Source organism: Eremomyces bilateralis (assembly GCF_010015585.1).
Source record: "Eremomyces bilateralis CBS 781.70 unplaced genomic scaffold P152scaffold_9, whole genome shotgun sequence".
NCBI classification, from domain to species: domain Eukaryota; kingdom Fungi; phylum Ascomycota; class Dothideomycetes; order Eremomycetales; family Eremomycetaceae; genus Eremomyces; species Eremomyces bilateralis.
Genome location: NW_022985075.1, coordinates 374,122 through 401,922, shown reverse-complemented (window position 1 = coordinate 401,922; position 27,801 = coordinate 374,122). Strand labels below are relative to the sequence as shown.

Here is a 27,801-nt window from a genome sequence, read left to right as displayed (position 1 = left end):
CGTGTACATCGGGGGCCTACAGGTTGGTGAGGTAGTCTTCGACTTCTTGAGAGGTGAGGGTGCGGAATCGGGGCCCAGTGGCACCGGCAACGCCTTCGTAACCGAGTAATCGCTCCTCGGGTGGACCAACGATACCTATGGCGACTAGTTAGCTTGGGGTATTGGTATGCGCGAGCGTTCCTTACCAATCTCGACGGTATCGCCGTTCATCTCGCCCTCGATGGTCTCCTTCAACGTCAACAGCGCGATGTGAATCGCGTCCTCCAGTTCCAGACTCTCATTGTATCGCTTCTCCAAGAACGTTTTCGCGCTCGTGGCACTCTTCCCGATCGCCGTTGCCTTCCACGGGAAGTAGCTGCCGCTTGGATCGACTTGATACAGACTGGGCCCGCCTTTCAGGATGCCACCCGTCTTGCCCGACTTCGCCTTCTTCTCCTCACCGGTCTCGCCTGCCTCGCCATCGTCTTCCTGCTCCGGTTCGATACCGTCGTCCCATCCTGCGACCAGCAAACTCACACCGTAAGGTCGGACACCGCCAGATTGGGTCGCCTCTTGCATGACGCGCGCAACGTCCTGCACTAATATCCGCGTCGGAGGGTATTCATTGTAGATGCGCTTGTATCCGGTATGGGAGACCTTGCGGGCCTTGTCGACTAATATCCTGTAGTCCGGACCCATGCCAGAGTAGACCATACCGATGTTCGGGGTGATGAGGCTGACTTTGGAGGAGGATTCGGAGTCGATGAGGGGAGACGAGAATTTCTTCTCGGTGGCTAAGACGATGCCATTTGTTGCTGGGAGAAGTTAGATCAACTGCAAGGGCCGTGAGTCGGATAGCAGTACCTTTGATACCCAGGGACGTAACTCCTTGGTTGACGGCATTGAGGGCGTACTCTGTGGTCGATCAGCATGAGTTCAGGTGCAAAATGGATGAGCTTGTAACCGACCGATCTGAACCAGTTTACCACTTGGGAGAAGTCAGTACATTTGTCGCCATTTTATCGGGGAAACATGTTTACCTGGGAGAGAAGGTAGTCAATGAGAAGGAATAGCGGTCCGCCATGGCCTCTTGATTGTAGCAAAGGCGTGGGTGGGAATGGCCAAGTAGTGCGAAGACAGTACCGGAATTCTGGGTATCGAAAAGTTGCTGAAGAGAGGTCTCGAGGAGTTTGAGATGTGAATACTTCTCGGGAACAAAGATGTCGGTGGTATCTTCAACGGTGTAACTGAAGCTCCATCGTCCAGGCAGAGCTCCAGCTTGACGCGGCTCCTTGATGTTCCTGCGCGCTGAGGCGTCAAGGCCGATACTGCACGTGACCCCTCTCCATACTCAAATCTTTCGACTTCATTCTTTGGAGCTCTTCGGTAAACATACCACGTTCAACATTCACTTCACCATTTGGTCTCCTTGTTTCTTTTAGACTCGCTTGATCCAATGCCGGTCCAAGGCGAAGATGTATCTATCCAGTGGCTCATGACAGCTGCTAGTTTGATTACTTGACAAAGGGAATCCCTGCGTTTGGGACGAATACACTAAAAGAGCTTGACCTACAGGTTTACAATGAGCGCATCTGCATTTGGAAGGGATCTTGGCAGCTGGGAGTGGTTAGATGACACCCCCCGACCTGCTAACAACGACTCCCGTCATCGAGCTTCTGGAGCACCCGGTCCATCCTCCAGCTCACCGGCGGACAGCGGCAACCGTGCACCACCGGAAGCTTCGGCTTCACCAAAGACGAATATCCCCCCCAAGCAACGCCAGTGGAAACCCAGGACGTGTCGGATATGTTTAGATACCGTCCATCCCACATACCATCCTCCGTCGGAGTCGCTGCCCGGCATCTTTCAAGCAGGACCGTCGGTAACCTACGACTCTGAGGAAGGGCGTCTCCTGCGCCCCTGCAAATGCAAAGGCTCGTCGAAATATGTTCATGAGAATTGCTTGCAGAAGTGGCGGCATGTGGACCCTGCATATGGTAGGAGGAATTATTGGCAGTGTCCAACGTGTGGGTTTCGGTACCACCTGCAGCGGATGTCGTGGGCGAGGATTATCAGCAGTGCTGGTTAGTATCTATGCTACAGTGCATCTCTCTGGCATGGTCTGACGATCACAGTCGCTCAAGTAGCGCTCACCATTGCGATCCTGCTGCTGGCCGTGTTCTTATTGGGCTTCATTGCGGATCCAATCATTAACCTTTACGTTGACCCGTTGGGAACTTTGTCTCAAATTAGCCGCACAGAACCCGATTGGCACGAAGTGGAGGAGCCATTCACTTGGACAGACCATTTCCTCAAAGGCATGGCCTCTTTGGGCCTGCTCGGATTCCTCAAGGTGTTTCTCAGCTCGCCTTGGAACTGGTTCAATATCCGCGTTGGGGGTGGTCGTGCGCGAGGTACCACAGGGCGGCAGAGGCTTGCTAATCTTAGCTGGATTGCTGTGATGGTCGGCATTGGTACAGTTTTATATGTGAGTCTTCTGGACCAACTGGTTGACGTCGTCTGACTTCCCACCTAGGCCATCTGGCGCGGTGTTCGTACGTTCAGCAAAAGAACCCTTAAGAAAATTGGGGAGCGTGTGATGGACGTGCAAGGTGATGATGATGACGAGGCGGATGAAGCTGAAATACCACCGCAATCGAATCCTTGACTTTTGGTCCCATTCCGACTTGCCCCTCGAGCTCTTATCGAGAACCCCGCACTACTTGAGTTGTCACGGCCTATTTCAATGCTGTGCCGATTAGTCAATGTGCGAAGAATCAGCATGTTCTGGATGTTGTTTGACTTTTGACATTCTGTCATGTCAGGCGATATACCAGGACTGACCGCGTCATACAGCGAGCCGGACCACATTGGGGCGAAGGAACTCGTTTAAAGCGAATTCGTTTACTCGGATTTGTTTACAGCGCGCGGGAAATACATTCAACGTATCTGACTTGAATTGACCAAGACAAGGTCCTTCTACACGTGGTGGTATGGTCGTCACCTGAGCAGTTGAGGTGTCGAGTATCACCTCCGAAATCATATGTATAGACCAGGCCCATGAATTCCTGTTATTGAGAGCTGTTTTGTAGAAATTCCAATTCCCCTTTACTCACCAACAGTCCTCTGATGATTTTCTAGATTGAGCAAATACGTATGTTGAATGCCCGATGAAGGCGGCACGGTGATTGGTAGATCCACAGAGTATGTATCATGCCATGAAAACCGTCTGAGATTGTCAAGAAGGAAGATAATAACTTGAAAGCCAATATCAAGCAACCTTTTTAAGACTTAACCAAACCTATAGTTTACTTCCATCGCCGCTCTTCAATACGTCAATCACCTCACTGGCAGCTCGCTTCCCAGACGTAACGGCACCTTCCAGATATCCTTTCCATTCAAATGCCAGTTCCCCACCAGCGAAATGCAAATCTCTAAACGGTGTCCTCAACTCCGCGCCGTACTTACGGAGCAGTCCCGGGCCAATTGTGCTCGTCGGTGCCCCTCCAATATACTCCTCCTTGGTCCACTCTACCTCATTCACCTCGAGCACATCTCTCACCTTATCAGCTAGCTCGGGTCCAACCAGGGTCGCGAGATGCTCGATCACCGCTTCTTCACGACGGAGCGCATTAAGCGCATGCCATTTGGCGGCGCGCTCGCCGGCGATGAAGAAGGCAAGGCTATATTGCTGATCGGGGACACTGCTAGTATCCCAGCTGAAGCAGATAGGCCCCAGCAGGGAGGAGAACTTGCCGACCAGTCCGGCGGTTCGCCACCACGGGGAGGTGTAAGAAATTACCATTTTGGCATATACGCCGGGCTTCGTGCGCGAGACGAGGGTTCGCTTTGCGGCGGGCAGCGGGGGTGAGAACTGGATGTTGCTGTAGGTGTTGGTCGGATTGGCGAGGATCACTTTCTTCGCGGTGAACGTTTGGCCGCCGGTGGTGGTGACGGTGGCTCCTTTTCTGTACTGGACGATGGTGTTGATGGGGCTATGGACGAAGACATTGCCAGGGCCAATTTCGGAAGCAAGAGCCATTGCGATGGACGATGTTCCTATGGGTCATTGTAAGAGCGTTCCACATGGCCGATTCACTCACTACTCGTACCTTTTTTGACTTTCAGGGACTGCGCGCCGAATTCACCCTCGCTAATGATGCTGGTGAGGCCACAGCCGGACTTGATATAGTCCAGGAAGTATTGCGCTCCGGTTTCGTGCGGCTCGCGTCCGACAATGGCACTCGTCAAATGTTGGCATTGTGCTCGAACGGTGGCATTATCGTACAGTCGCTTTTGCGTAACCCATTCTGCCACAGTGACGTCTTCGTGCTCTGGGAAACTGTCCCATTTTCGAATGTCCTGCTGGTTGGCCGCCTCTTCAATCAGATGGAAGAGCTTCTGTACTTTCTCGGTGGTCTCTGGGTCTGAGTCCTATGATGAATACTGTTAGCTGCGCAAGACGGTGAATGAATTGACAAGGCTATGGGTAGGATTCACATACGCTTATTCGACGCGACTGGGGATCTGGAACTTTCGTTACGCATCCGTCTAATCCTTGGAAGATTTCCTGACCCGTGGTGTACTGCTCGGCTGTCTCCAGACCGAACTTCTCGGTGAGAGCGTAGACGGCTGGCTGAGTCGTGCGGTTGATCCAGGTGGCGCCCAGCTCAATGACGCCAGGGCCACTCTTCAGAGCCAACGAGCAGCTTCGACCGCCAACGCGATGCCGAGCCTCGAGCAAGACAGTCTTTAGACCCGCTTGCTGACACTCATATGCTGCCATCAGACCCGAGAAACCTCCCCCGACCACCAGAACATCCACCTCTGCCGCAGGCACAGGGAATCGGTTGGCAACGAGAGTTTGAGCTCCGTTGGGAAGATGACCGTCTGCCAACACCCATGGCCGCGATAACCCGCCCACGCTTGCCACGGCCTCGATCTCGAATTTGGCTTCCGGGAACGCCAACTTCGGAACTGGGACGAGAGTCGTGAGTGGGCGATACGTTACCCCGTAGGTCTCGGTGAGCAGAGCGAGCACAGGAGTGACCAGATCGCCTCCGATATCCATGGACCAGTCGACGCAATAGAAGCGCAGTTGGACAACGTCGCGAGGCGCTGCGCCCGCCGCCCGTAATACATCGGCGAGGTTGGCGACAGCCTGCTTCACTTGATCGCCGAAGCTGAGTGGGAAGCTTCCATCTTTGTGCTGGCCGACCTGGCCGGAGGTGAAGATTAGGCGGCCCGCTCCGTTTATGGAGGCGGCGTGGGAGTACCACTGCGGATCCGGCAATGCGGGAGAGTCGACGAAGGTGATGTCTGGTGGAGGTATCCTAGGAGACATATTGCAAAGCAAGATACGGACTTAGGTGTAATGTTCGGACTGAAGTGCGTAGGGGAAGGCGCAGCGGGGATAGCAGAGGGGTGCAGAGAAAGATGGCAGGGTCGAGAAAAGAAAAGGTAAAGGCCACAGGCGCCTGAAGAGCATGGCCTACCTACCTACTTAATTTCAGCATCCGTGAGGATCCAGTTTTGAAATCTCCACGCCAGGGGAGAGCGGTGGCCGTCCAGGCCGGGCTTCCAACAACGCCCCAGGGGGCATCACTGACTTGTTGCACTAGACCGTAGCGCGGCAAGACGACTGCCAGATCAATAACAAAACATGAAGTAATACAAACCCTTTTGTAGCGCGGAGGTCGAGAGGAGTTGTCTGCTAGAGGGAGGTCGTATATCTAGCCGCGGTGTGATGTAAATCAAGCCGTCGACTGTACCATACCATGGTCCTGGGTCCGGATTAGCCGCCCGAATCCCTGCTACCGGGACGTGGCGACGTGCTGGCAAATGGCAATGCAAGGCACTACAACCCAATGCAGATACGCAGAGACGGATACGGGATCTGTACCTATGGTGGGCTATGGATATCGCTGCGACATGGAGACGCCACTCGTAAGTTTCTTTTAGATCAACTCTCGAGATGCTTTTATTTTGGCACTTAACCAACCCTCCATAAGCTAACTTAGTTAACTTAAAGTTCACTAACTAAGTTAGTTAACTAATTAAGTTAACTTAACTAACTAGTTAGTTAGGACACACACTAAAGTTAGAGTGTGGATCTCCACATGCCATTTCATTCGCTGTCACCACTGGGATTCCCCTTTCCCCGCGCCAGTGCTTCTCAACGCATGCCGTCGATGCCGACCTTTATGTTTGTCCCCTCTTAAACTCTTTGTTATCACCTCTCCATCGCCCGATCACCTATTTCCACGGAATGTAGACCATATACTCTTCTGTGGGCACTGATTGATCCCAAACCACCGCGTGCAGACCCCATTGTACGATGCTTGAGGATTCCGATACGAGCACAATCTTCGTTCATTTCGACATCGACCCCGCGCCTGCGGCCGCTCCACCTCCACGCGTCGATCTGTGCAGACGTGACAAAACCGAAACCGTGCGGCTTACCCACGCCAGTTCAACACCGCGTCTAATCAGCCGGCCGCTCCTGCGACCAAACTATCCCCGGGTTAAGACGGGCTGCTTTACGTGTCGTCGGAGGAAGAAGAAATGCGATGAGACGAAACCGCGTTGCGCTGGTTGTCGGCGGAATCATGAAAACTGCCAGTGGCCGTTGCCGGTAGCAGGCAGCGCATCTCACGACCAGCCCGAGAAGTCGACATCTTGCTCGGACCGGCCGCTTCAGCAACGCGAGGTTCCTGTCGAAAGCACATTAAGGGATGTAATTTCTGGAGGAGGCGAACTGATACCCACCAATACGCCCCCAATGCTTCCGCCAGGTTTGACTAACGGATTTGGACGAGCTTGCATCCTTACCCCGGACTCTAGCATGTTGCTTAGCCATTACTTGGTTCAGACGGGGCCGATGTTGGCGACAGCCCCAGTTCAGAAGAACCCCTTTGTCACGCACATTGTGCCGCTCGCCTATACGGACGATTTGCTCATGCATAGCGTGCTCGCCCTCAGTGGAACACATCTGGCCTTCCAAAGGGATTCGGATGTTCGGATCCAAACCGCAACATGGCAGCATTATTCAGTCGTTGTCCGCGGCTTGCGATCCGAATTGGGCAGCCTGGGCTCGGACGACTTTCAGAAGACGTTGAGCTTGCTTCTGGTCTTGATAGTGCTGTGCCACTACGAGGTTGGTCCCATCTGAAAATTCTTCAGTATCGCCCTAATTATATGCGTAGCTTATATCTGGAGACATTAAAGGCACAATCTTTCAACACCTGCGTGCAAGTCGGGAACTAATCCACCCGCTTTTGGCACACTTACATAACCATGGCCATCTTGGATCCAGCAACAATACTGCCTCACTAGGCCTGTGTCTAGAGCTCTACGCTTACATTCTGATAACCAACTCCTGCAAGCCTCATGGAACTGGATCAGGGTGTGCCGTTCATTATGATTCCTTTGTCACATGTCTGAGCAATCTCAGCTCGTATTCGACATTTGGCACCATGTTCGGTGACTGTCATGGACTGTTTGAGCTGATCCCTCAAGTTACGCTGCTAGCTGCTAGACGATTGGCGGAGGAGGAAGCCCGAGTTGCATCACCATCCCTGGATTCGGTGCGGATTTATGAAAGCCTAGAGAACCGGATCGACTCTTGGGTGCTCCCAACACCATTTCCAAATGACGATCCTGCCGACTACGAGGAGGCAGGATTGGCTGCCGAGGCTTTTCGATACGGCTTGCGTATTTATCTTGCAGCGGCGCTTGCGGGCTCACTAATCTCTGATCCAGAGACTCGGCACGCGATTCAATCGCACATTGATGCAATAATCGAGATTTCGCACTCCCTAGGTCCATCTCGATGGCAAACCATTATGCTGTGGCCTCTCGTCATGGCTGGATCGTGCATGACCAACATTACGGAGCGCTGCGAGTTGGTTGGAAGCTTGAGGGCGTCCAGATACCGCATGAAACATGTTTTTGCAATTTGCAACGTACTGGAGCTGCTTTGGGAGACGGATTGTGCACAAGCATTTGGACCATACGGTTTGTACTTAATGGAAAAGAAAGGATTCTGGATTCCAATGTTATAACACTATCTTGGGTCACTCCAATATACCCGACATACTAGGACAACTTTGCCCTTTCCAGGGTCCGACTCGACAGCTTCTGGATTACTTCTTGTGCTCCCCTTATGCCAGATCGAACAGCTCCCTCCATATATCCTTTCCATACCAGTGCTGTCTCCGTCCCGACGAAATGCACATTCCTCAACGGCTCTCGAATGGATTTGCCTGCATCTCCCGTCAAGGTGCCCGGCATCATCACCGCGGACGGCGCTCCACAGGCCCAAGGATCTTTGATCCATTCCTTTTCAATAATGTTGACCGCCGCCGGGACCGTCACTCCTACATCCCTTGCGGCCTGCCCGAAGTGGGCATCGAACTGTTCCGCTACTCGTCTTCGGCGCTCGGCCGCAGACCATTTCGACCATCGCCTTCCAGGATCGCCAACGATAAAGCAGGTGATGCTATACTGGCCATCCGCCTCAACACAGCTGTCTCGTGAAAAGCTTATCGGGCCTTCGTCGGACTCCATGATTCCACTCAGACCAGCTTCACGCCACCAGGGACGATCAAAGATGAAAATTGCCTTGGCGTAATAGCCCAATTGTGTGTTCTGAGAAAGAGACATCCGGGCCGGTGGTAGAGGTGGATCAAATGTGATAGAGGGCAGAACGCAGGTGGGCACCGAAACGATGACGGTTTTTGCGTAATAGGTTGATCCCGAGGTTGTTGTAACCTCACAGATATTGTACCCCGACTGCGTGATTTTGGACACAGCTGTCGATGTCTGGAGGGAGTTCTGAGGGAGCTTGGCTGCCATGCGGGCAGAGAATGCCTGGTTCCCTTCGCAGAATTAGCTTTGGTATCCGAAGAAAACGGGGGAGAATATTATCTTACCTTGTCGGTTCCGCAGGTACTGTCCTCCATCCTTCAGATCCGATGACATATTTTCAAGACCGGTTCCACTTTGGATATAATCCACCATAAATAATGCACTCACTTCTTCGGCATCCACACCGAGAAGCGCGGCTGACATCCTATTTGCGACATTGACACCGACCTCACTCTTCGATTCCGCCCTGGCGAATTCTTCAAAGGTCATCGAGTCCAATTTCAGTGCGTCCGGGCACAAATGCGGACTCTCATGATTCGCCACAGAGACGTGTTCCACCAGTGCTCCGTAAAAGGCATCCCGGGCAGCCTCATCTTGCGGTGACGCCGGGCCCGACGAGTTAAACGGAAACTTAACCAGGTTTCCGTCCAATCCCTTGGTCAGATTGAACCCGGAGGAGCGTTGTTCGACGAGGTCGAAGCCGAATTCGCGAGCGAGTTTGTACATCTCACTCTGGTTGGTGTCGTTGATCCAGGCAGCCCCGAGGTCGACCTTCCCACCTAGATGCGAGGCGGCGACGCTCAGTGTCTTGCCGCCGACGCGGTCCCGTGCTTCGAGCACGACGACCGAAAGTCCAGCGCGATGAACATCGACGGCGGCTCGGAGACCGGACAAACCGGCGCCCACCACTAGAACGTCGACGGATTCAGCGGCTGCAACCATTGTGAGAAGTCTGGGTTTGCGTCCGGATGAGAAGGGTGTTATGACGGCTCGTCGGTTCGACAGAGAAGTGCGAATCAATGTCTTTCCCGAACGGAGCATGAGGAGCGTCGGTCTTATACGCCCAAGCCGCCAGCGGCCATCCGTGGCAGCGAACAAATTAATTAGATAACTGACGTTATCCCGTATCCGATGGTTCATGAAGTCCTTCTCCGCATTTTCGGCATGCAGGGGTCGACGCTTAGTCGTAGCTGATCTGCCCTGATGGGGTTATCTACCCGCTAGTGAGCCGCGGTGTGTGCTAGCGCATTAATCGACGCGTGGTATCGTACAGGGTCTAGCAACCCCTACCTAGCGTATCGAATTAGCCGCGGTGACAGCTAGACTGACTGACGATGTAGTTTCCATGATTCCTTTATAACTAACTCGCACTCTCCAGTCCGGGATCGCCCAATTCCCCGCATTGTGAGGGGTATGGGCCCGTTGACTGGACGGTTCCCGGGACATCGCTGAAGCTTCACTGGCTGGATTGGCTGAAGGCCCAGGCGGATATTACCTCAGTATCTTCCCCTTGGGCTGTAGCGCAGACTTGACTCGCTTCGGGAGCCGTCTTCTGAGCAAGTCCACTGTCGACGTATCTTGTTCGATTGCGAACGCCCAACTACACTTGATAAGACTTGATAAGTGCCCCCCGGGCGGACGAAATTGAATAGCCTTCGCTCTATCAGTCCAACCAGTGGAAGGGATATTCACTTTCGTTCCCGAGAGGCTACATATGTATAAAAGCGGTACCTCTATGGGAACTTGCAAATTGTATTTGATCCTCCTTGAACATCCTTTTGTACAGTTTGATTCTCGGGATATCAAATCTCTTCCAGAACCATGGGGTCCAACACGCATATTGAGTTTTCTTCGTTGGGTCAGTATCCGTTATCTATGGCATCAAGTTCCCACACTAATGTCCCTGCAGAATCCGGCCAAATTGAGAAGAACAATGACGCCGCCGGACCAACCACCAGCAATGCCTCCGGGGATATTGTGCAGACGACGATGGCTGGTGGCCAGGGCCAGATGAAGAAGAGCATCGGTGCCGTGACCATGATCTCTCTATGCTTCAACATCTGCAACAGCTGGGCTGGTCTGTCCGCCAGCTCTCAAATCGCACTGATCCAAGGCGGCCCTGCAACGCTCCTCTACGGTATGATGATCACTGCCAGTGCCTACATGGCCATCGCCCTGAGCATGGGCGAGCTCGCCAGTGTCTATCCCACTGCGGGAGGCCAGTACCACTTCGTCTCGATCCTGGCGCCGAAACGGTTCAATCGCGGTCTCTCGTACACCTGTGGGATTCTCGCGAACCTTTCATGGATAGCCATCGGCGCTGCGATCATCGTTATCCCGAGCCAGCAGATCCCGGCTATAGTAACATATTACCACCCGGAGTTTGTGCTGCAGAAATGGCATGCCTTCTTGATCTATGAATCATTTGGTTTCATAGTCGTGCTTTACAACGTGCTGGCGCTGAAGAAGCTGCCGAGAACCCATGACATTGGATGTGAGCGCTTTCCTGACCCGCAACCTTTTAAAAGACTAACCTGGCCCCTTTGTTTAGTTGCAACGACCATCATCATGTTCATTATCTCGACTCTGGGGTTATTCATTCGCTCGTCGCCGAAAGCCTCACATACATTTGTATGGACGACCTTCTCGAACAGTACTGGTTGGCCTGATGGTGTATGCTTCCTCACTGCACTCCTAACGACATCCTTTATTTTCGCTGGGCTGGATGCTGCACTACATATGGCTGAGGAGGCTCCCAACCCCCGGACTTCTGTTCCCTTAGCAGGCGTCAGCGCCATTGGTATCGGCTTCATCACCGCTTTCACCTTTGGCATCGCGATACTGTATAGTATATCTGATTTTGACGAGGTTCTTGCCATTGAAGGGTAAGGCTGCCACACACTCCAAGGCGGATATGCGTTGACCATATTGTCTCTAGTTACCTGCCCTTCGAGATCAACCGCGTTGGACTGCGCTCAGACGCCGGAGCTGTTGGCCTGCTGATTGCCGGTGTCATCATGACCTTTTTCGTTCTAAATGCAGTGATTCAAACTGCATCGAGAATCACTTGGGCGTTGGCGCGGGACAATGCACTCGTCTTTTCGGGACTGTTTCGTCAGATCCATCCTACCCTCGAGGTCCCGGTATCGTCCATCCTCGTCGTTTGGGGGGTTCTTGCTGCCTGTGGGCTGCTCATTCTCGCATCGGACACTGGTAAGCCGAGTTTCCCGGGACGAATGGAACCGCATTTGTGCTGACTTTCGCATCCAGCTTTCAATGCTCTTGTGTCTTCATGCGTGACACTCCAGTTGCTATCCTTCATCATGCCAACGGCATTGGTTCTGTATCAGAGAAGATCCACGACGTACCTGCCGAGGAACCGAGCATTCGGCTTGCCGAACTGGGCTGGATGGATAATCAACGTCTGGGCTGTTTGCATGCCTTCGATATTGTGCATATTTTTCCTGTTTCCGGCGTTTGTACCGGTCACCGCAGAATCCATGAGTAAGTCCAGCGCAGCACCCACCACGAAGATCTATCTAACAGAATAGATTACAACGTTGTCATCTTAGGGATTGCAGCGTTTTTTGGAACGGTGAATTGGTTCTGTTATGCCCGGAAGCACTATCAGGGTCCAAGAATCGTCTTCCATGATTGAGGTCCTCGTTCCGGGATACTGGGGGACATGTTATACCATTTCAATAAAAATAACAATAACCCCGCCGACTGCAATTCCACTTTCGAATTATTGGCCTCCACGCTTTGGTAAACGTCAAATTTTAATATATGTCCTTGGCCGTGGAGCAGTGTTTGCTGGGGCACGGGTTGAAGCTTAAAAAAATTCGCACAATGACCAAACCCCTCAGACACGGACAGGTTTCGTGTACTTCAGGTTTCAAGGCTTCAGCAGAACATGGAGTATTAATGAGAACGAATTATGGCGCATCGCGACTCTCCTCAATTCGCAAGTAGTCAAGTCCTCAGTCCTGGCGGATATCATTACCGAGTTAGTGAATACGATGGAACCAGGGGAAACGTGCGCCCGAAGGATTCGATTATAAATTATTCGATTAATCGAGTTCCGAAGGGCTGAACCCTGGGCCTGGGGCCTTGGGGCTTCGACCCCTGAGCTACCAGCGGTCGACGTGATCGATTCTCAGGCGCGTGCTTCATCCTATTTTCCGCAGTCCGCTTCTCCAACGGCAATAAATGTTTCAATTGCTTGATATTGGATTTGGATTGCTTGCATATACACGGTGCTATTAGCTGTTTCGTTGTGTGTCTCGGTTGCCCGTGTCCTGCCCCTCACTTAACACGACGTCCCTGAGCGGTCTGCAACCCCAAACGCGCTTGTCCCTGAAGGGCTCGCCTAACGTTGGCTGTGAACCCCAACGCCAGCAGATCCATCTGTACGGAATAGCCTGGTGGAATTTCCCAGGCGACCTGGATTTAAGAGACAGATGTAATCAAATGAATAGCAAAGATGCCGATTGAGATCCCCAAACGATCCTCGAGCTACGGCTTGGGAACCCTTCACCAATCCATGGGAACCATTATCGCCGCTGATACGGCACCGACGTTGATGACGGCACCGCGGTCCCCTTCCCCACTTGCTGATCAAGATCTGGCTTATCAGAGTCAGAAAGAGAATCGATTGATTGTGGGGGTTGATTTCGGCACGACTTATTCTGCGTGAGTGCTGGTCCGATCGCGCGCCCAAATGATCTGCGTCCCCTCTTCTGACCGCCGATACGAGGTAGGGTGGCCGCCGTGTATAGCGGGTGTCCGGATGAAATTGACATAATAAAAACGTAGGTAATCATTCATGCAAACTTATTGAGTCAAAAATCTAAGTCGCTACCTTGCAGATGGCCTGGAGGGAACGGAATCACATCGGACAAAGTGCCGACGGAGATTGGATACTATGACCTCCTAGACGCCCCAGACACACCGCTATCACTGAATGATGATGGTACCGAACCACCTCGCCCACAAGGCATCAAATGGGGCTTCCAATTCAAGCCTGAGGAAACGCGCCTCCGCTGCATCAAGCTGTTTCTCGACCACAACCAGAAGCTCCCGCACTTCGTCTCGCCCTTGGAGACAGCCGCACAGCTGCGGAAATACGAGCGGACCGTTGGCGATGCCGTGTCGGACTATCTCACCCAGATCTACAAGCACACGGTCGAAACGTTGACCATGCGCTACGGCGAGAGCTTCATGGCGCGGACGAAGGTCGAGTTCGTGTTGACGGTGCCGGCAGTCTGGTCGGATGCAGCGAAAGCAGGCACACTATCAGCGGCAGAAAGAGCTGGGATGGGGAGTCGGCATGATTTGAAGTTGATTTCGGAGCCCGAGGCGGCGGCGGTGTATACGCTGAAAGCGATCCAGCCAAATCATCTCAGTATTGGCGACAACTTCATCGTTTGTGACGCTGGTAAGTAAACCTTGCCTCAGATTTGCTGCTACTACGCGGCATCTTGTCTGCGGTGGATGTTGAGTTGACTTTGTGATAGGGGGTGGGACTGTCGACCTAATAGCCTATCAGATCACCCAGCTTAATCCGCTACGAGTTGAAGAATCAGCAGTCGGCAATGGTGGACTCTGTGGATCTGCATTCCTTAATTATAGGTTTGAAGAGCATGTGAAGCAGCGCATCGGCGAAGAGCACTACAGTCGCATGCGGGAAAAGAAGCCCAAGACCTGGAACATGGGCCTCAAGTACTTCGACGAATTCGTCAAACGGACCTACAGCGAAGAAGAGCACCAGGAAGTCAACATCCCGTTCCCGGGATTGCCCGACGATGAAGACGCAGGGGTCATGGACGGGTTCATGACCATGTCGCCCTCCCAAATCAAAGAGATTTTCGAGCCCGTGGTGAAGGAGGTGGTGGAGCTCGTGGAGGGACAGGTGAGCAGTATCAGGGGGAAAGGGGGTGTCGTCTCCGGCATTGTGCTAGTTGGTGGCTTTGGGCAGTCAAATTATCTCTATCGATGTATGAAGGCCAATTTCAACGCCACACCTCCACCGCCGTACACGGAGAAACCCACGCATGCCGCCTGTACGGATTCCTCGAGCGCCATCGAGGTCATGCACCCGATGTATGCGTGGACGGCGGTTGTTCGGGGGGCGGTGCTGAGGGGGTTGGAAGGGAGTATGGTGATTTCTAGAAGAAGCAGATGGCATTATGGGACGAGTTACGCGACAGTTTTCGATGCCACGAGGCATCCAATGGAAGATCGATACTGGAGTCCGCTGTGGGAGCGGTGGATGGTCAGTGACAGGATGCAATGGCACATTGCCAAGGTATACTCATTCATTTCAGCCTGGGGAATCAAGTGCTCATTCAGCCATAGGATCAGCAAGTGTCAGAGCATAACCCCATCTCCTTCCACTACACTCGCAATTTCCGCCCCGGCCAATCCCTCATCGTCGAGGATGAGCTCATCGGCTGCAACGACGACGACGCGCCGGACGCGTACCACAAGGAGTTGACCACCGTCTGCACCCTGCGGACAGACCTCAACGCCGTCCCACGGTCCCTGTTCACGCGACTGACTACGACTAAAGGCGTGGAATTTGATAATCTGGATTTCACGCTCGATATGCGGATTGAAAGCGCTGGTTTGACCTTTGAGTTGAAGGTCGATGGCGTCCGTTACGGGGTCGTCGCGGCGAAATTCCACTGAGTCTAAGCGGCTGGGCTGCCTCTGCTTTGGTTTAGCATCGGCGTTTGAGAGACCTGGTGGAGAGTGCCTGCACAGGATTGGTATGGCCGGGCAATGAGACCGTGGAGGATTGAACCATATTGTGACGAGGTTCATGGTATTTGGATATCATTTGCATATCAACAAAAGCTCTGTCTACCAAGGTATATAGGATAAGGAAATAACACAAGCTGTAGTTACCACGAGGTCAATGGCCTCGCTAATTAGTCTTTGATAATAAAGCAGCTACATTCAGATCGAGACTTGTAAGGCACCAAGGCACTAGGGCATTAAATGCGATCCAGCCCTGTGGATCGGTGGGTCCATGTTTCAGTTCGGCCTTCGGAAGTTCACGTTGGCGCCTTCCCCATCCAGGTTGAGCCACGACTGACGTCTGCAGTCTGCAGGCTTTCCTTTGATCCATAGTGTAAATCATCATCACTCCAACTATTCAATCGGTTCCTGCTTTGTCTTCGCTCCCATTCACGTCGCTCTCTCTCCGAAGAAAAGAGACCGTTCCGGGACATCAGATGTAGCACACTCCCCGCCTACATGCCCTCCAGGATCGCCCTCTTGGTGGAGTCGAGCAACCATCTGAGCAATTCTAGATTCCGCCGATCGCGAGGTTCGAAATAACGACATGCGAACAATATACCTCACTGCTCTTCCTTCCCGATAGCGTTCTTGTGCCGCACCCACGACAAACACACCATGTCCAGTCCTTTGGGTCCCTGGGATCTTACCGACCCGACGCGTCTGTCCCCGTCCTTATACGAATCCGGCGTCACTCCTCAAGTGGTCATATCGCCTGCAAAATCCCGAGACCGAACGAATTCGGCGCAGAATGCCGACCCGGCTGTCAATGGATTAAGAAGAGTGTCACCAGGACAGGCACTGCTGGCTATACAGGCCGTGGAGTTTCGTGACCGCGATGTTGATCAAATACAAGAGAAAGAACCGGTGATAGCCGATGAGAGATTACTTGTAGCGATTCGGACAGCTACCGCGGCGGAGAAGGAGCTGGCTATTCGCGTTGCACAGGCCGCGGAGAGGTTGAGGGGATGGTGCAATGAAATCCAGAAATGGGGCTGGAGTGGCTCATTTAAGATGAGAGACGAGACGGATGACGAACATGCCAGAGAGGAAGGCATAAACAAGGCGGGCAACTTCGATACGGTCCTAAACGACAATGGTCCCTTTACCCTTACCCGGATAAATCTGCATCAAACGCGCCTCGATGACATACAAGGCTCACTTTCCGGCCTCGAGCTGGAAGACTTGAAAGATCGCGTCTTGGGCTACTATTCAAGCCGATCACGCCCAACCTCCAGTTACTCCCATGCAAGTCGAACGGAGAGTCAACTCGCGCGCCTCGAATTGATGGATGACATGCCTCTTTTGACGACACATCTTCTCATGCAATGCTTACCCGACCTCTACTCACTCCGATCATCCTTAGATACATGGTCTGTCCGATTGCGCGTGTTAAGAGGCCTGCCACAGTTCCTAGAGTCCCTCGACCATGCGACGAAAGCCATGGAGCTTGGCTGGGAAGCTATCAAGCCAGTTGCCAGCTCTGGCCTCACGGATACATCCATTACCCAACATGCCGAAGCGTTGACGGTTATCAAGGGCGTTCTAGAGCAGAAGATCACCTCGCTAGGCCGAAAGCTGGATGACATGCTCGATGCCCTGGAAGGGTTGGAGGACTCCCTGCCGGACCAGTGGATCGATGATTTTGAAGATCTTGAAACTGAATATGGACGGTGGGCCGTTGAGAGTCGGAATGGTGTGCTCGATCTGCAGATGCGGTTAGTAAAACAGCAGGGACAAGACGTTGAGCAGAGCTCTGTGCCGGATGAAACTCTGTCCCCGACCGATATACAACACCACGATATGCTGGCTGGAGGCCCTGCTATTCTGCCGGACGAAATAGCGGTAACGCAAGTACAAGACGGCGCCAAAGAGTTGATCGAGAGTGCGACCACCCAAGACGTTAATCGTGCATCATCCCTAGAACAACCTGCCGCGTCGAAAATCCATAGTGCGACAGACACTGACCAAGAAGCTGCCGATATTCCAGCGTCACCCGAACCTATTGGTGAATCCAGTACTCGGCTACCTGAGCATGAGCCAGTTAGGGAGCCATCAGGTGATGACGACGGCGGTAAAGCCGATTCTAGGCCTCCGTTTCCACTTAAGAGGGCTTCGGTAACATCTATTGGGTCCCTTCCCCGTGCTCAGGTACTGTTGATTCCCCCTTCCGGCCTATATCCACCTCTAACGTCCTATCTAGGTCAAGAGCATCAATATCCGTCGCAACAGCTCTGGCTCGATATTAGGCATGCCTCAACACACCTCTTCACAAGGAGCCTCCACGGCAACTTCACCTTCCGCTCTTTCAAACGGTCAAAGTCGCCGTACATCCGAGTCTGACCCCATCGGAGGTCCTACTACCCAACAAGAGGGCGCTCCACCTCCGGCCCCGGATCGATCTGAAGAAGAAGGGGCGCCTAGCAATGATCTGAGGCCCACCGAAGGTAGCCGATATCGAGCAGGCAGCATCTCATCTATTGCCAGCTCAGCAGCTTCTGACCCAGTCGGTGCATCATTCGCTACAGTAGAAGATTCTCCTCTACGCCAAAAGACAGATTCCCAGGCGCCACCGTTAGCACTCCGGATTAATAAAGCTCGACAACATAACGAAGGAATGCGGAACGGCTCCAATTCCAATACGGCTATATCCAATCCTAGTGATGTGGCCTCTCCGCAAGCGTCGCCAACGGAGACAGTATTTTCTAAAGCGGATCTGAACGCGCAGATATCAGATATCCTCAGCAGTGTATCTGGTAATATTAAACTACAACCCGTCCCTACCTCCGACAGAATATCCACAACACCTACCACTCCAATCGGACCTAAATCCAACGCCAAAGTTTCTACAATCAATATCGCTAAGCGACCTCCAGGACCACGCACCAGTGGTTCGAGGTCGGCTTCCACCCCGCTCAAACCCCCAATTACCCCATCACATTTACGATCTGGTAGAGCTTCCCCGTCGTTAATGCCAGAATCAGGTCGAAACTCCCCAGCACCAGATTCCGAGCCATCTTCAAAGCTCCGACCGGTCGGCGCTCCCAGCGATTCGCATCGCCGACCTGCTTTCCGCTCCGTATCCGCCGCTCCATCCACGCTAGTTCAAGTCCCCAACGCTTCCGGTTCCTCGGACTCCGACATTCGCCTCTATCACCTCCATCGGCCGGGAACCTCCGCTCCTCCGCTCAAGCTCCACATCCGTCGTATCGGCGATCGGGTGATGGTCCGCGTCGGCGGCGGCTGGGCGGACCTCGGGGCGTATCTTCAGAACTACATCGAACACCATGGTCGGCGGACGAGAGTCGACAATGCGGAGGGGTCAGTCGGTGGCGGGGTGGGGTTCGAGGTGTTGACTTCCAGCCCGAAATCCCGAGAGCCGAGTATGGCTGGCACGCCACTTAGCAAGGAGCTCGGTACCTCCACGGAGGTCTTCCCGGGGGGTGGAACGGATGATCATGGGTCACGTGAGACGACCCCGTCCGTCGGACCGCAGTCCGCCAACTCTAGAAGGAGCGCCAGCACTCCGTTCACATCTGCACAAGAAGTGGGGTTGGCGGGTCCGGCTGTGAAGAAGCTGGAATTGAGCGGGGAGAAGAAGGAATGGGTGGAGGGGATGGTGGAGCGGGCGAAGATGGCGAGTTTGGGTGGCGAGTTTGGAAGTTTAGGGAATGTGGGCGGGGTCAAGCGACTGTTTAGGAAAGGGTTGGAGTGAGATGCTGTGGGCTTTTGTGGCATGGAGATATCGGACGTCCGGTCTGGTCTGTACTTTGATGGGAGAACACATCAAATCATATTTGCAGCGGGGCGTTATGCGACGCAATGCATGGGTCGGGTCTGTTGGGCTTACGTGCAGGAGACATATACCGATTAGTGCCCATGGTGAATTCCGGGAAAATACCTATGAATATAACAGAACATTTCTTCGTTTGCCTTACTACGTAGTACGGCTCATTCTCGCTTTGCTGAACTTCACCAGACCAAACAGGGACTTTGTTCTGTGGCACGTGACATGGACCTCTTACATCAGGCATCAAGGAATCAACCGCTAGAGGCAGCTAAGCCCAGCCATCCATGTCATATCTTATGCGATTCCATATTATCCCGCCGGGTTCGTCGTGACTTTACTGTATACGCCTCTTGAAGATGTCGCGGTGATACCCTTTGGTTGGCACTACAGGTTAACCGTTTCGTACCCACCCTCATTTGTATCTCAACTCAGAACGAGAGGGACCCGCCCACAACACTTTCGCAGTCATGCAAACCATCCGCTCATTCGTGTTTGGGCCGACTCCAGAGGAGCAGCGGCAGAAGTGCAGTGCGTCATGGTCCTGAGTACTGACTCGACATGTTATGGTTGCTTACGACACGACAGATGCCCTCGTACGGAAGAACGCGCGGAAAGTACGCATTCACCCTTCCAAACGCGCCGCCAGTGGTTGACATTCACGCCAGCTAGATCGGGACATACAGAACTTAGGCCTCCTCGAGTACGTCCACACAGCTCGGGCTACCATCTTAAAGTCGACCTTTCTCACAACCAACACTAGATCGAAAACCAAGACCTTCATCCTCCAATCCTCCAAACGCGCCGAACGCAATCCCTCTCAAGCCGCCCAAGCCCAACGCGAAACCCGTACCTTCGCCAAAGAAATGGTGCGCATCCGCCGGCAGAAAGCGCGCCTCGCCACCTCCAAAGCGCAGCTCCACTCGGTCCAAATGCAAGTCAACGAAGCGTTCGCCCTCCGGCGGATCGAGGGGTCGATCAAGAAATCGACGGGGATCATGAAGGACGTCAACCAGCTGATCAGCCTCGGGCAGCTGACGGGGACGATGCGGGAGCTCAGTCAGGAGCTAGTGAAGGCGGGGATCATCGAGGAGATGGTAGGGGATTCGCTGCCGGAGGAGGACGAGTTCGAGGAGGAGGAGGCAGAGACGGAGGTGGATAAGGTGTTGACGGAGGTGCTGAAGGGGCGGTTGCCGGCGAAGGCGACGCCAGAGGAGGTGCCGAGCGTGCCGGTGCGGGAGGAGCCGGTAGAGGAGGAGGGGGAGGAGGAGGATCAGGAGGAGATGTTGGCGCAGATGAGGGGGCGACTGGAGGCGTTGAAGAGTTGAGAGGGGGGGGTTCGAGGATGGAGCGACGTGGATCTTACGAGGCATATGCGTTTGGCGTTAGGGGACCACGGGTGTTCGGTTTGGTGTGGCGTTTAGTGGTTGGATACAGCTCTTGCAGTGAAGTCTAAATGCTGGTGGGATTTATTGGTTGTGATAAGGGAGGTTGTTGGTGGCATCCATGCCATAGTATTCTCGGCACAATATCTCCCCGTCAGTACAACATTAGAATAGGTCTATGGGACATGATATTCTGCTTAGATCGTGGTATCGCACAGGACCCCAAGACTGCAACTAAACCATATCGTAGACGCGGAAACGACTATACAGTCAAGGTTGACTCAAGGCTCACCTTGCCCCAGGGCATCTAGTGCGTCTGGTGCAAGGTCAAACCAAGAGCAGCTTCAACTATTGGCCACTTTCATTTGCCAACATGATTGGGCGCTGAAACAACAACGGAGAGTAAAAGGAGAATCAGCATCGCCTCGGATTTCAAGCCACAGCCAACAAGTTGGTTGATGTGAACAGAACCCTTGTGGAAATGTGATGTGATAGTGACTGGACAACCTGTTAAGCATGGGTTGGTAAAACAGGGCGAGGGCATAGTGCTTCTCGGACAGCAACCTATGAGACCAGACCTGAGCTGGGCGGACCAGTGAAGAACTGGTGCACGTCACCAAATGTGTTTGGGTTCGTGGACGTCGAGCATTGGGCAATAATAGCAGATAAGGTGCTTGAAGGAGACGAAGTGATGCCTAACTAGCTCTGGCTTGCTGATAATCCAATTCTCCAGCTGGTTGTGAGATTTATTTTACTCATGTACATAGCCTAGACTGTAACTCATTGGTAAATCTACGCCAGACAATAAGGCTGGAACGGTGGATACGCCCGGGTTCGGAGGGAACGTAATGGCAGAACTGCATGCTCTTTGCGGAATATAGGGCGTGATAAATGAAACGATGTCCAGCAACATGGTCCACACCGGCACAAGAATACCACATGACCTGGATCCGTTACCTTGCTTCCTGAGAAGACGCGACGAAACCTGCGGAGCTCCCAAGGCATTCATAGAATAAACAGCTGTCTCCCGGGAGATAAGGGCGTGGATGCCATCTTGAATGCCCCGTGGAGATATAAGACACGTTCGTTATGGCTCTGTCAATAATCCCCGATATTTCTTCGTCTAGCCAGCGCGGAACTCTTCTTTGACTTTATGAAGAGGGGATTTGAAACGCAACTCGCAACCTGAAGAAAGAAAGACTGTTTAAAAGAATGGAACGCCTGACGAAGGATTGAAGTTGAGATGTTAGAGCCCAAACGCCAGTTGCATCGAAAGATTTAGATTCTCGTTTTATACCTATTATCCATGCGGCCTAAGAGGCGGCCACCACCCGTCGAGTGGTATATCTTCGAAGGATACGAAGTGTGATATGTCGCTTGTGGGGGCGTGTTCGTTGATTGTGATGGCAAAGAGTTATTGATTTTTTCTTCTTTCAGGTTACAGTCAGGGGACGCGAGTCAGTGTGTTTGATATTTTTCGCCTCCGACGATCTACCCGGAGATTCCAGACTTTCGGTGTCATCCTTGATTCTCTCATGTTGCACACACCTGTGATGACACCATTATTTTGCTACGGGTGAGGCGATACTGAAAGGTATAACTAGAGAAATCTGATGTCCTAACTTCCAAAAAGGCGAAATACATTCTAATATCGTCAATACATTTTCTGCCCATTGTCGGTTATAACCCCAATCTCCACATTCCTCATCCCTTTCCTACCTCTTACACGATCCCTCGACTCCCTACGGCACATTGCTGCACAATATTGACAGCATCCACCCTAAACTCTCCTGGAGCAGCTCGTTTTCCGAAATTTCCAACTGTATGCATTCTGGAGACCCGTCGAGATGCTCCGCAACATGGAATACCGACCACCTCATGCTACCGATATGAAAGGCGGCTCCCCAAAGCGGCCGGATATCTTTCAGCATTCAACGAGTGGACCTTGACCGGCCAAATGTGTCTTAATGTTCTTTTTTAAGATGGGGTGAAGCGTGGGGGACACCGGGAACCGCAGTCCCTTCATGATTCCGACAACGGTGCGGAACCGCCACGAGTGAACGAAATCGAACCTGAATTTTGTTTACTACAAACAATATACAAGCAATATGAAACTACACACACGAATAGAGAAGGAAGCAGCATTCTGCCTGCTAAGAGCATCAAGGATTTTTGAGAGGAGAAGGGAACGGCACCATAACCGCAACGAGTGAACGGAATCGAGTCTGAATTTTATTTTACAAATATACAAACCACATGAAACCACACACGAACAGAGGAAGGAAGGAAGCAGCATGCTGCCTACTAAGAGCATCAGGGATTCCAGAGAAGAGAAGGGAAAAGCACCATATATCGAAAGCAGGGAATCGGAAGAAAGAAGATCTTTTTGGACGCAAGACCTTCCGAGCGAATTGGTGTGGACATCGCTGAAAAAGTTTGGATCGGTTTCAGTCTAGATACTGGTGGTCTTGGGAAATTTCGCGGCCATGCTCATAACATTCATATGGCTGCCGAGGTTCGAAAAGATCGTCGGATATCAGGCATCGCCTGTTTAGTGGTGATAGGGGACAAAAACACGGGTTCGATTCTGACTCCAATTCTTTGGCGATGAGTTGGGTCCGTTTGTCTGAAAATCCAGCAGGTTGGTTTAGACGAACACAACTGAAGGGTGGGAGGGGAAAGCGCGTCGACCCGGTGGCACTAATTTGGTTCGGTCCCACCGAATCCGGAACTCTATTTCAATCTCCTGGTGACCTTGAAAATGCCATGACCATCGGTTATGGGAACAGAAAGTTGATGTCTTGGTTAAAGGGGAACGCCGACGAAACGCCCAACAGGCGCCTTCAAAATGTGTCTTTCAAGAGTCTGCGAAACTTGACCTGAATCGACAGTGCACATTTCCGAAGTTCGAGATGCCGTACCATCCAGGTCGCAACCTAAGCCGTATACTTCGAAGCATGATGAGGTATACGGCGCCTTCTTTTATTGCGGCACGGTTTCCCTCCCTCTGCGGCGGAGTCTCTTTTCCGCCTCACCACCGTGGACTCGAACATTAGACTGCATCGAGGGGGATCGAGTCATGTTCCAGTCCTCGTATAAGTCGCGGAACTTGACGCGAGTGATCAAGTTGTTGTTGTGGAGGAAGTGAGCGAGATCATACTCGGGTTTGCCATTCAGCTGCAGGTTGTTCCCATTCCTCAAGTGAGCTTCGATGTGCTCCAATCTGGCTCGCCAATGAGCCCAGTCGTCTTCGACCGAGAGGTTGTTCGACTCATCGCCATAAATCCTGCTTTCTGTCCAGTTGCAGTCTCGAAAAGGGCAGGATACTCGGTTGGGGGGTTGGACGAGGTGCATGGTGTGTGGATTACACTCGATGTTTTCCATATAGACGTGTCTGGTGTCCGGACTGGGATTTAATGTCCCTGGCTCGCGGAAGTGCACTAGTGAATGCAAGAAGCACTGCAAGAGGTTGTCAAATTGGCACCGCAAGCAGCCCAGGAACCAAAATGGGCAGATTGAAAGGACTTCAGCGTCTGAAGCCGGCTCTGAAATAGCTGAAGCCGACCCCCAAATGTCTGTAGTCGGAGCGGTATCTTGATCGGAAGCAGACAGCACTGCAGACATGTTCGACGAGTCCGTTTGCGACGGTGCGGACGGATCTGTGCTCGAACTGGTGGGGGTTCTCACTAGGAGCGGGCCTTCCCGTTCGTGATCGGGTGGTCTGTCGATCCCGGCTAGATCATTCTCATCAAAATGTACGATGAGTGATTCAGAATCGTCTAGCTCGCGGTTCCGCAAGTAAGCCTCATGCGGTAAAGAGCTTGGATAAATGTCAAGCCTTCGGTTTTGTCGACGCTGGCGGAGCTGGTGGTCGGACAAGGAATCGTCGATCCTGTCTGAAGAGCTGGGATTCCTGGGTGCCATGGTTTTGATCACGATTTCCCAAATACGAGTCTCAATGGGGGAGGTGGTAGGTTCGCTGGTTGGCACGTCCGCGGCCCCGCTCGATCACCAAGCTCCATGAAACCACGACAATCCCGTGCGCCTTGTTCTGTCGAAAGGAATGGACTGCACGTGATCGCGACGGTATTCAAAGCGTCAACTGGGGCTTTGGGATACCCTGTTCGGATGGTTCCTGGTGCTTGAGTTAGAGCCAATATCGTCACCGGGGGAGCGCTGCTCATGAGATTCGAAATCTTACCAAGATGGCCACGACCGGGAACAAGCGACTCTTTAATATTACGAAACACTCTCACGTTGTCAACCAGGGACGTGCAACAGTTGAGGATATTGCCGATGCTAATTCTCTCCGGCGGTTCCGTGGTGTTTCGAGGCGCCGACGTGGACCAAGGATAGCGAGCGATCGCCCACCATCCCCGAGGAAATGTTGCCCCTTGCGGCTCCAATAGGACACTTCCTGCGAGAGACGTTCAAGTAATGGAGCCGAGGAAAATGTTAGCGGCGTTCCTAGTTGAAACTGCGGACGGCCACAACTTTGCTTGCAAGAGGGAGAAGAGGATGGGTGTAAAGAGGAGTTAGGAGACAAATGATTCATGTTATAGATTTCATTGGGTGCGTCGATCGGTCTGAACAAGGCCCGTTCGGACGTATTAACTACCACACCAATGCAACAAGGCTCATAGGCAAACCCGGCACCGTGGTTAACAAGCAGCAGCATGGCATCGATGTCACTTGTCTCACTAGTGACAAAGGCTCAGTTCAACTTTGCCGCTCTATGGCCAGTCCCGAATACCAACACAAGATCCTGTCGACCGTTCGACGCCCAAGGCCGGCGGTAAGACATTTTCCAGAACTGCGGAGATTTCCACTAGACTTTTCCCACCCGTTTTGGGCCCGCGTGCTTTTTCCGAGTCAATCACACAGCTCCATTCTCTGGATTGACCGTTCTCCCAGCGGAATACTATTCTCTTACCGGTGCTACGCGTCAGGATGCGAAGATATCCGCCCATGCTGTGGTCCATCCACCGGCCGCTTTCTTAACCGAAGAAATTGGCATCGATTTATGCAATCGAAACAAACATTTCAGGGGAATAATTAGAGCCAGCAGTTTTCACTTTCTACATTCACTCAGGTAGGACATTCGGTCAGTGTGGAAATGACTGCAGCATCCTTAGGGTAGAGCCTCAACATCACACCCTCGATTCTTGTCTCTTGAGGGCGGCAAGGGTCCACTTCTAGACATGCAAGCGAAAACGGTCCCCCGTCACCATCTATTCTTAACCAAATGGTTCCTGCCGCCTCATTCTTCATAGCCCAGCGATCATGCCTGCGTCTTTGGCGCTATGATCACAGCTACTTGACCGCCTGTCCCCGTTTGAACCAAACGACACGTCTCCTTTCGTCACCTCTGTTAGACTCGATTTATTTCTCTTCTGGCCCGACATGTAGCAAGTCTCAGTCCAGCGAAGTCAGTCATACAAGGCCAGTTTTGTAATTCTATGCCGTCCAATCCTTCATTCTGTTGTCATTAAGTCCCCTTCTCACCCACATACTTGTCCGGTGGAAACATCCGATATACATCAGCGACAACCCCCCAGTTCTAATTAGTATGTCGTGTCACGCAATTTGCATCATCGGATTCAAATGGAAGTTCAACGCTCACACTCCATTTGTCGAGGCTATGATTGCGTTCAATGTCATGTGAAGCCGGTGTTTGAGACGGTATCACTCAATATGTCAAGTCTTTCACCGCAACTTGGTCTTCGATCTGATCCAGACATCCACGAGTGGAACTGCTAGGGAGTGTTTAGCTGTTCAAAGATCCGCGCTCGCATTGATGCAATATGATGCCATAATACAGTGTCAGACAAATGAGCTAGAGACACGAGATTTCTGTCAACTTTAACCGTATCATGAAGGTCAAATTCCAGGGACCCTTGATATAGGGCTCCCTGCACGTAGCAGTCCGCGGGTACATGTACCTACCCGCTATGAAGCGATTCCGCCAAGCAGTAATTCAGCTATTGTCACCCCTCTCAGATTTTATGCTCTCCGGTCCCCCTCACTTCGCAGCTACAGCAGTGACGCGAAGTCTCGACCGATGTCACCAAGATAACCCACCACAACGGCACCTATTTTCACCAGCACCAATCTCTTTCAACTATTATACCCACCCGCCGGAGCGAAAGCCGCGTGGATCAAAGCCTCGTCCAGAAAATATTTCCGTAAATGAATATGCCGTCGACTTTACGGCTAAAGTTTATCGTATGGAAGGGGAGCTTTCAAGTAACGTACGACTTCGTAGCAGAACGGCCGCTGAGAAACGAGGAAACAAAGGGGGCGACGGCAGAGAACACTGCGACCTCTCCAACACCCTGACCGAGTCGAGGTCGGGGGATGAACAGCACGGTAAAGATAATAACGGGAACGAACAATAAGCCTCCAAAAGTAACTTTCCAGTCCGGCATGGATGAATGAGACCCCTGGGCCAATTTCTACCTGCGACACCAATCGTTCTCGAGGAGAGCGAAGCCAATGATTATGGTTCTGATTCGGATGACTATCTGCCTTCGCACCAGGAGCTGTTGAAGCGCAACACGCCAGCAGTTAAGAATCCCGACCAGGGTGCAATGCGAGCCAAGACTACGGACCAAGCCAAAGGCAATCTAGGTGCGCTGTCGAAGCCTATTATATCAACGTCCGTGAGCGGCTTAGATGGTAGGAATCCAGGTGATGGTATCAAAACAGCTGGCGCAGGTAAGTCACCAAAATCTAGCATCCCTGGACAAAAGCTTATTGTAGGTATAGGACGATCTGCTTCAAGCAAGCCAGATGACTGAACCGAATACCCCCCTCAACAGTTGTGCAGATCGGACATCCACTGCAAACAACTCCCCTGATCCACCACCGCCCGGAAAGAGATCTGCTTCAGTCGAAGACGGTCCAGCCGAGCAGCTTTCGGAATCCCGTCATTAAGGCGGCACTAGTCGACTAGTCATGACGATTCATCACCAGCCTAGATGCAATGAAGCGTGTCGGTTCAAGTCTTCCACGACAGAAAGAGCAACGAAGATGTCGGTGATGATGGCAGCAGCAGTCGATCTATTCAGTTTCGTCGCTCTTCGCCTACTGACAGGCTCGACACTGAGGATTTTGGCGAGCAAGAGTTGAGTGGTTACAGCAGCAGCGGCAATGATAGCGACAGCGGATTCGGCCAAGACGAACGCCCCGCATTCTGAT

At 52.5% G+C, this 27,801-nt stretch overlaps 13 protein-coding genes across 13 annotated transcripts; 8 read left to right on the top strand and 5 right to left on the bottom strand.

Annotated features, from left to right (window-relative positions):
- Window positions 1–16: 16 nt before the first annotated feature.
- On the bottom strand, window positions 17–1,063 carry P152DRAFT_397012 (N-terminal nucleophile aminohydrolase; the record flags this gene model as incomplete). Its single annotated transcript, XM_033676390.1, has 5 exons — window positions 17–135; window positions 186–794; window positions 844–894; window positions 948–967; window positions 1,020–1,063. 5 exons carry the CDS (start codon window positions 1,061–1,063, stop codon window positions 17–19), a joined length of 843 nt encoding a protein of 280 aa, XP_033534212.1.
- A 498-nt stretch (window positions 1,064–1,561) lies between these two features.
- On the top strand, window positions 1,562–2,608 carry P152DRAFT_379187 (uncharacterized protein; the record flags this gene model as incomplete). Its single annotated transcript, XM_033675693.1, has 3 exons — window positions 1,562–2,063; window positions 2,115–2,467; window positions 2,516–2,608. Coding segments are annotated over 3 exons (948 nt in total), but the record flags the coding sequence as incomplete, so codon positions are not given.
- Window positions 2,609–3,145: 537 nt separating this feature from the next.
- P152DRAFT_435833 (uncharacterized protein) lies at window positions 3,146–5,685 on the bottom strand. Its single transcript, XM_033677540.1, has 3 exons — window positions 4,484–5,685; window positions 4,092–4,413; window positions 3,146–4,038 (listed from the first exon to the last, which is right to left on the bottom strand). Exons 1-3 carry the CDS (start codon window positions 5,321–5,323, stop codon window positions 3,281–3,283), a joined length of 1,920 nt encoding a protein of 639 aa, XP_033534210.1. The 5' UTR covers window positions 5,324–5,685; the 3' UTR covers window positions 3,146–3,280.
- A 631-nt stretch (window positions 5,686–6,316) lies between these two features.
- P152DRAFT_397202 (uncharacterized protein) lies at window positions 6,317–8,042 on the top strand (the record flags this gene model as incomplete). Its single annotated transcript, XM_033676400.1, has 3 exons — window positions 6,317–6,694; window positions 6,851–7,135; window positions 7,185–8,042. 3 exons carry the CDS (start codon window positions 6,317–6,319, stop codon window positions 8,040–8,042), a joined length of 1,521 nt encoding a protein of 506 aa, XP_033534209.1.
- A 34-nt stretch (window positions 8,043–8,076) lies between these two features.
- Window positions 8,077–9,570, bottom strand: P152DRAFT_473727 (amine oxidase; the record flags this gene model as incomplete). Its single annotated transcript, XM_033681270.1, has 2 exons — window positions 8,077–8,858; window positions 8,913–9,570. The coding sequence occupies 2 exons, from the start codon at window positions 9,568–9,570 to the stop codon at window positions 8,077–8,079; spliced, it is 1,440 nt and encodes a 479-aa protein (XP_033534208.1).
- Window positions 9,571–10,638: 1,068 nt separating this feature from the next.
- Window positions 10,639–12,286, top strand: P152DRAFT_396775 (amino acid transporter; the record flags this gene model as incomplete). Its single annotated transcript, XM_033676376.1, has 5 exons — window positions 10,639–11,122; window positions 11,180–11,513; window positions 11,567–11,841; window positions 11,899–12,132; window positions 12,180–12,286. The coding sequence occupies 5 exons, from the start codon at window positions 10,639–10,641 to the stop codon at window positions 12,284–12,286; spliced, it is 1,434 nt and encodes a 477-aa protein (XP_033534207.1).
- A 924-nt stretch (window positions 12,287–13,210) lies between these two features.
- Window positions 13,211–15,318, top strand: P152DRAFT_396909 (actin-like ATPase domain-containing protein; the record flags this gene model as incomplete). Its single annotated transcript, XM_033676383.1, has 5 exons — window positions 13,211–13,320; window positions 13,389–13,439; window positions 13,497–14,065; window positions 14,145–14,935; window positions 14,986–15,318. The coding sequence occupies 5 exons, from the start codon at window positions 13,211–13,213 to the stop codon at window positions 15,316–15,318; spliced, it is 1,854 nt and encodes a 617-aa protein (XP_033534206.1).
- A 637-nt stretch (window positions 15,319–15,955) lies between these two features.
- On the top strand, window positions 15,956–18,064 carry P152DRAFT_342933 (uncharacterized protein). Its single transcript, XM_033675343.1, has one exon. The coding sequence runs from the start codon at window positions 16,048–16,050 to the stop codon at window positions 17,770–17,772; it is 1,725 nt and encodes a 574-aa protein (XP_033534205.1). The 5' UTR covers window positions 15,956–16,047; the 3' UTR covers window positions 17,773–18,064.
- P152DRAFT_458405 (uncharacterized protein) lies at window positions 17,995–19,324 on the top strand. Its single transcript, XM_033679454.1, has one exon. The coding sequence runs from the start codon at window positions 18,047–18,049 to the stop codon at window positions 19,142–19,144; it is 1,098 nt and encodes a 365-aa protein (XP_033534204.1). The 5' UTR covers window positions 17,995–18,046; the 3' UTR covers window positions 19,145–19,324.
- A 251-nt stretch (window positions 19,325–19,575) lies between these two features.
- Window positions 19,576–20,950, top strand: P152DRAFT_342758 (SNF7 family protein-like protein). The gene is made up of 4 exons (XM_033675342.1): window positions 19,576–19,747; window positions 19,805–19,833; window positions 19,885–19,919; window positions 19,980–20,950. Exons 1-4 carry the CDS (start codon window positions 19,687–19,689, stop codon window positions 20,542–20,544), a joined length of 690 nt encoding a protein of 229 aa, XP_033534203.1. The 5' UTR covers window positions 19,576–19,686; the 3' UTR covers window positions 20,545–20,950.
- A 2,633-nt stretch (window positions 20,951–23,583) lies between these two features.
- On the bottom strand, window positions 23,584–24,525 carry P152DRAFT_449290 (uncharacterized protein; the record flags this gene model as incomplete). Its single annotated transcript, XM_033678101.1, has 1 exon — window positions 23,584–24,525. The coding sequence occupies one exon, from the start codon at window positions 24,523–24,525 to the stop codon at window positions 23,584–23,586; it is 942 nt and encodes a 313-aa protein (XP_033534202.1).
- Window positions 24,526–26,790: 2,265 nt separating this feature from the next.
- P152DRAFT_458398 (uncharacterized protein) lies at window positions 26,791–27,110 on the bottom strand. The gene has a single exon (XM_033679453.1). It carries the CDS (start codon window positions 27,027–27,029, stop codon window positions 26,844–26,846), a length of 186 nt encoding a protein of 61 aa, XP_033534201.1. The 5' UTR covers window positions 27,030–27,110; the 3' UTR covers window positions 26,791–26,843.
- P152DRAFT_514187 (uncharacterized protein) lies at window positions 26,791–27,591 on the top strand. The gene is made up of 3 exons (XM_033682847.1): window positions 26,791–27,231; window positions 27,292–27,318; window positions 27,386–27,591. Exons 1-3 carry the CDS (start codon window positions 27,036–27,038, stop codon window positions 27,535–27,537), a joined length of 375 nt encoding a protein of 124 aa, XP_033534200.1. The 5' UTR covers window positions 26,791–27,035; the 3' UTR covers window positions 27,538–27,591.
- Window positions 27,592–27,801: the final 210 nt, after the last annotated feature.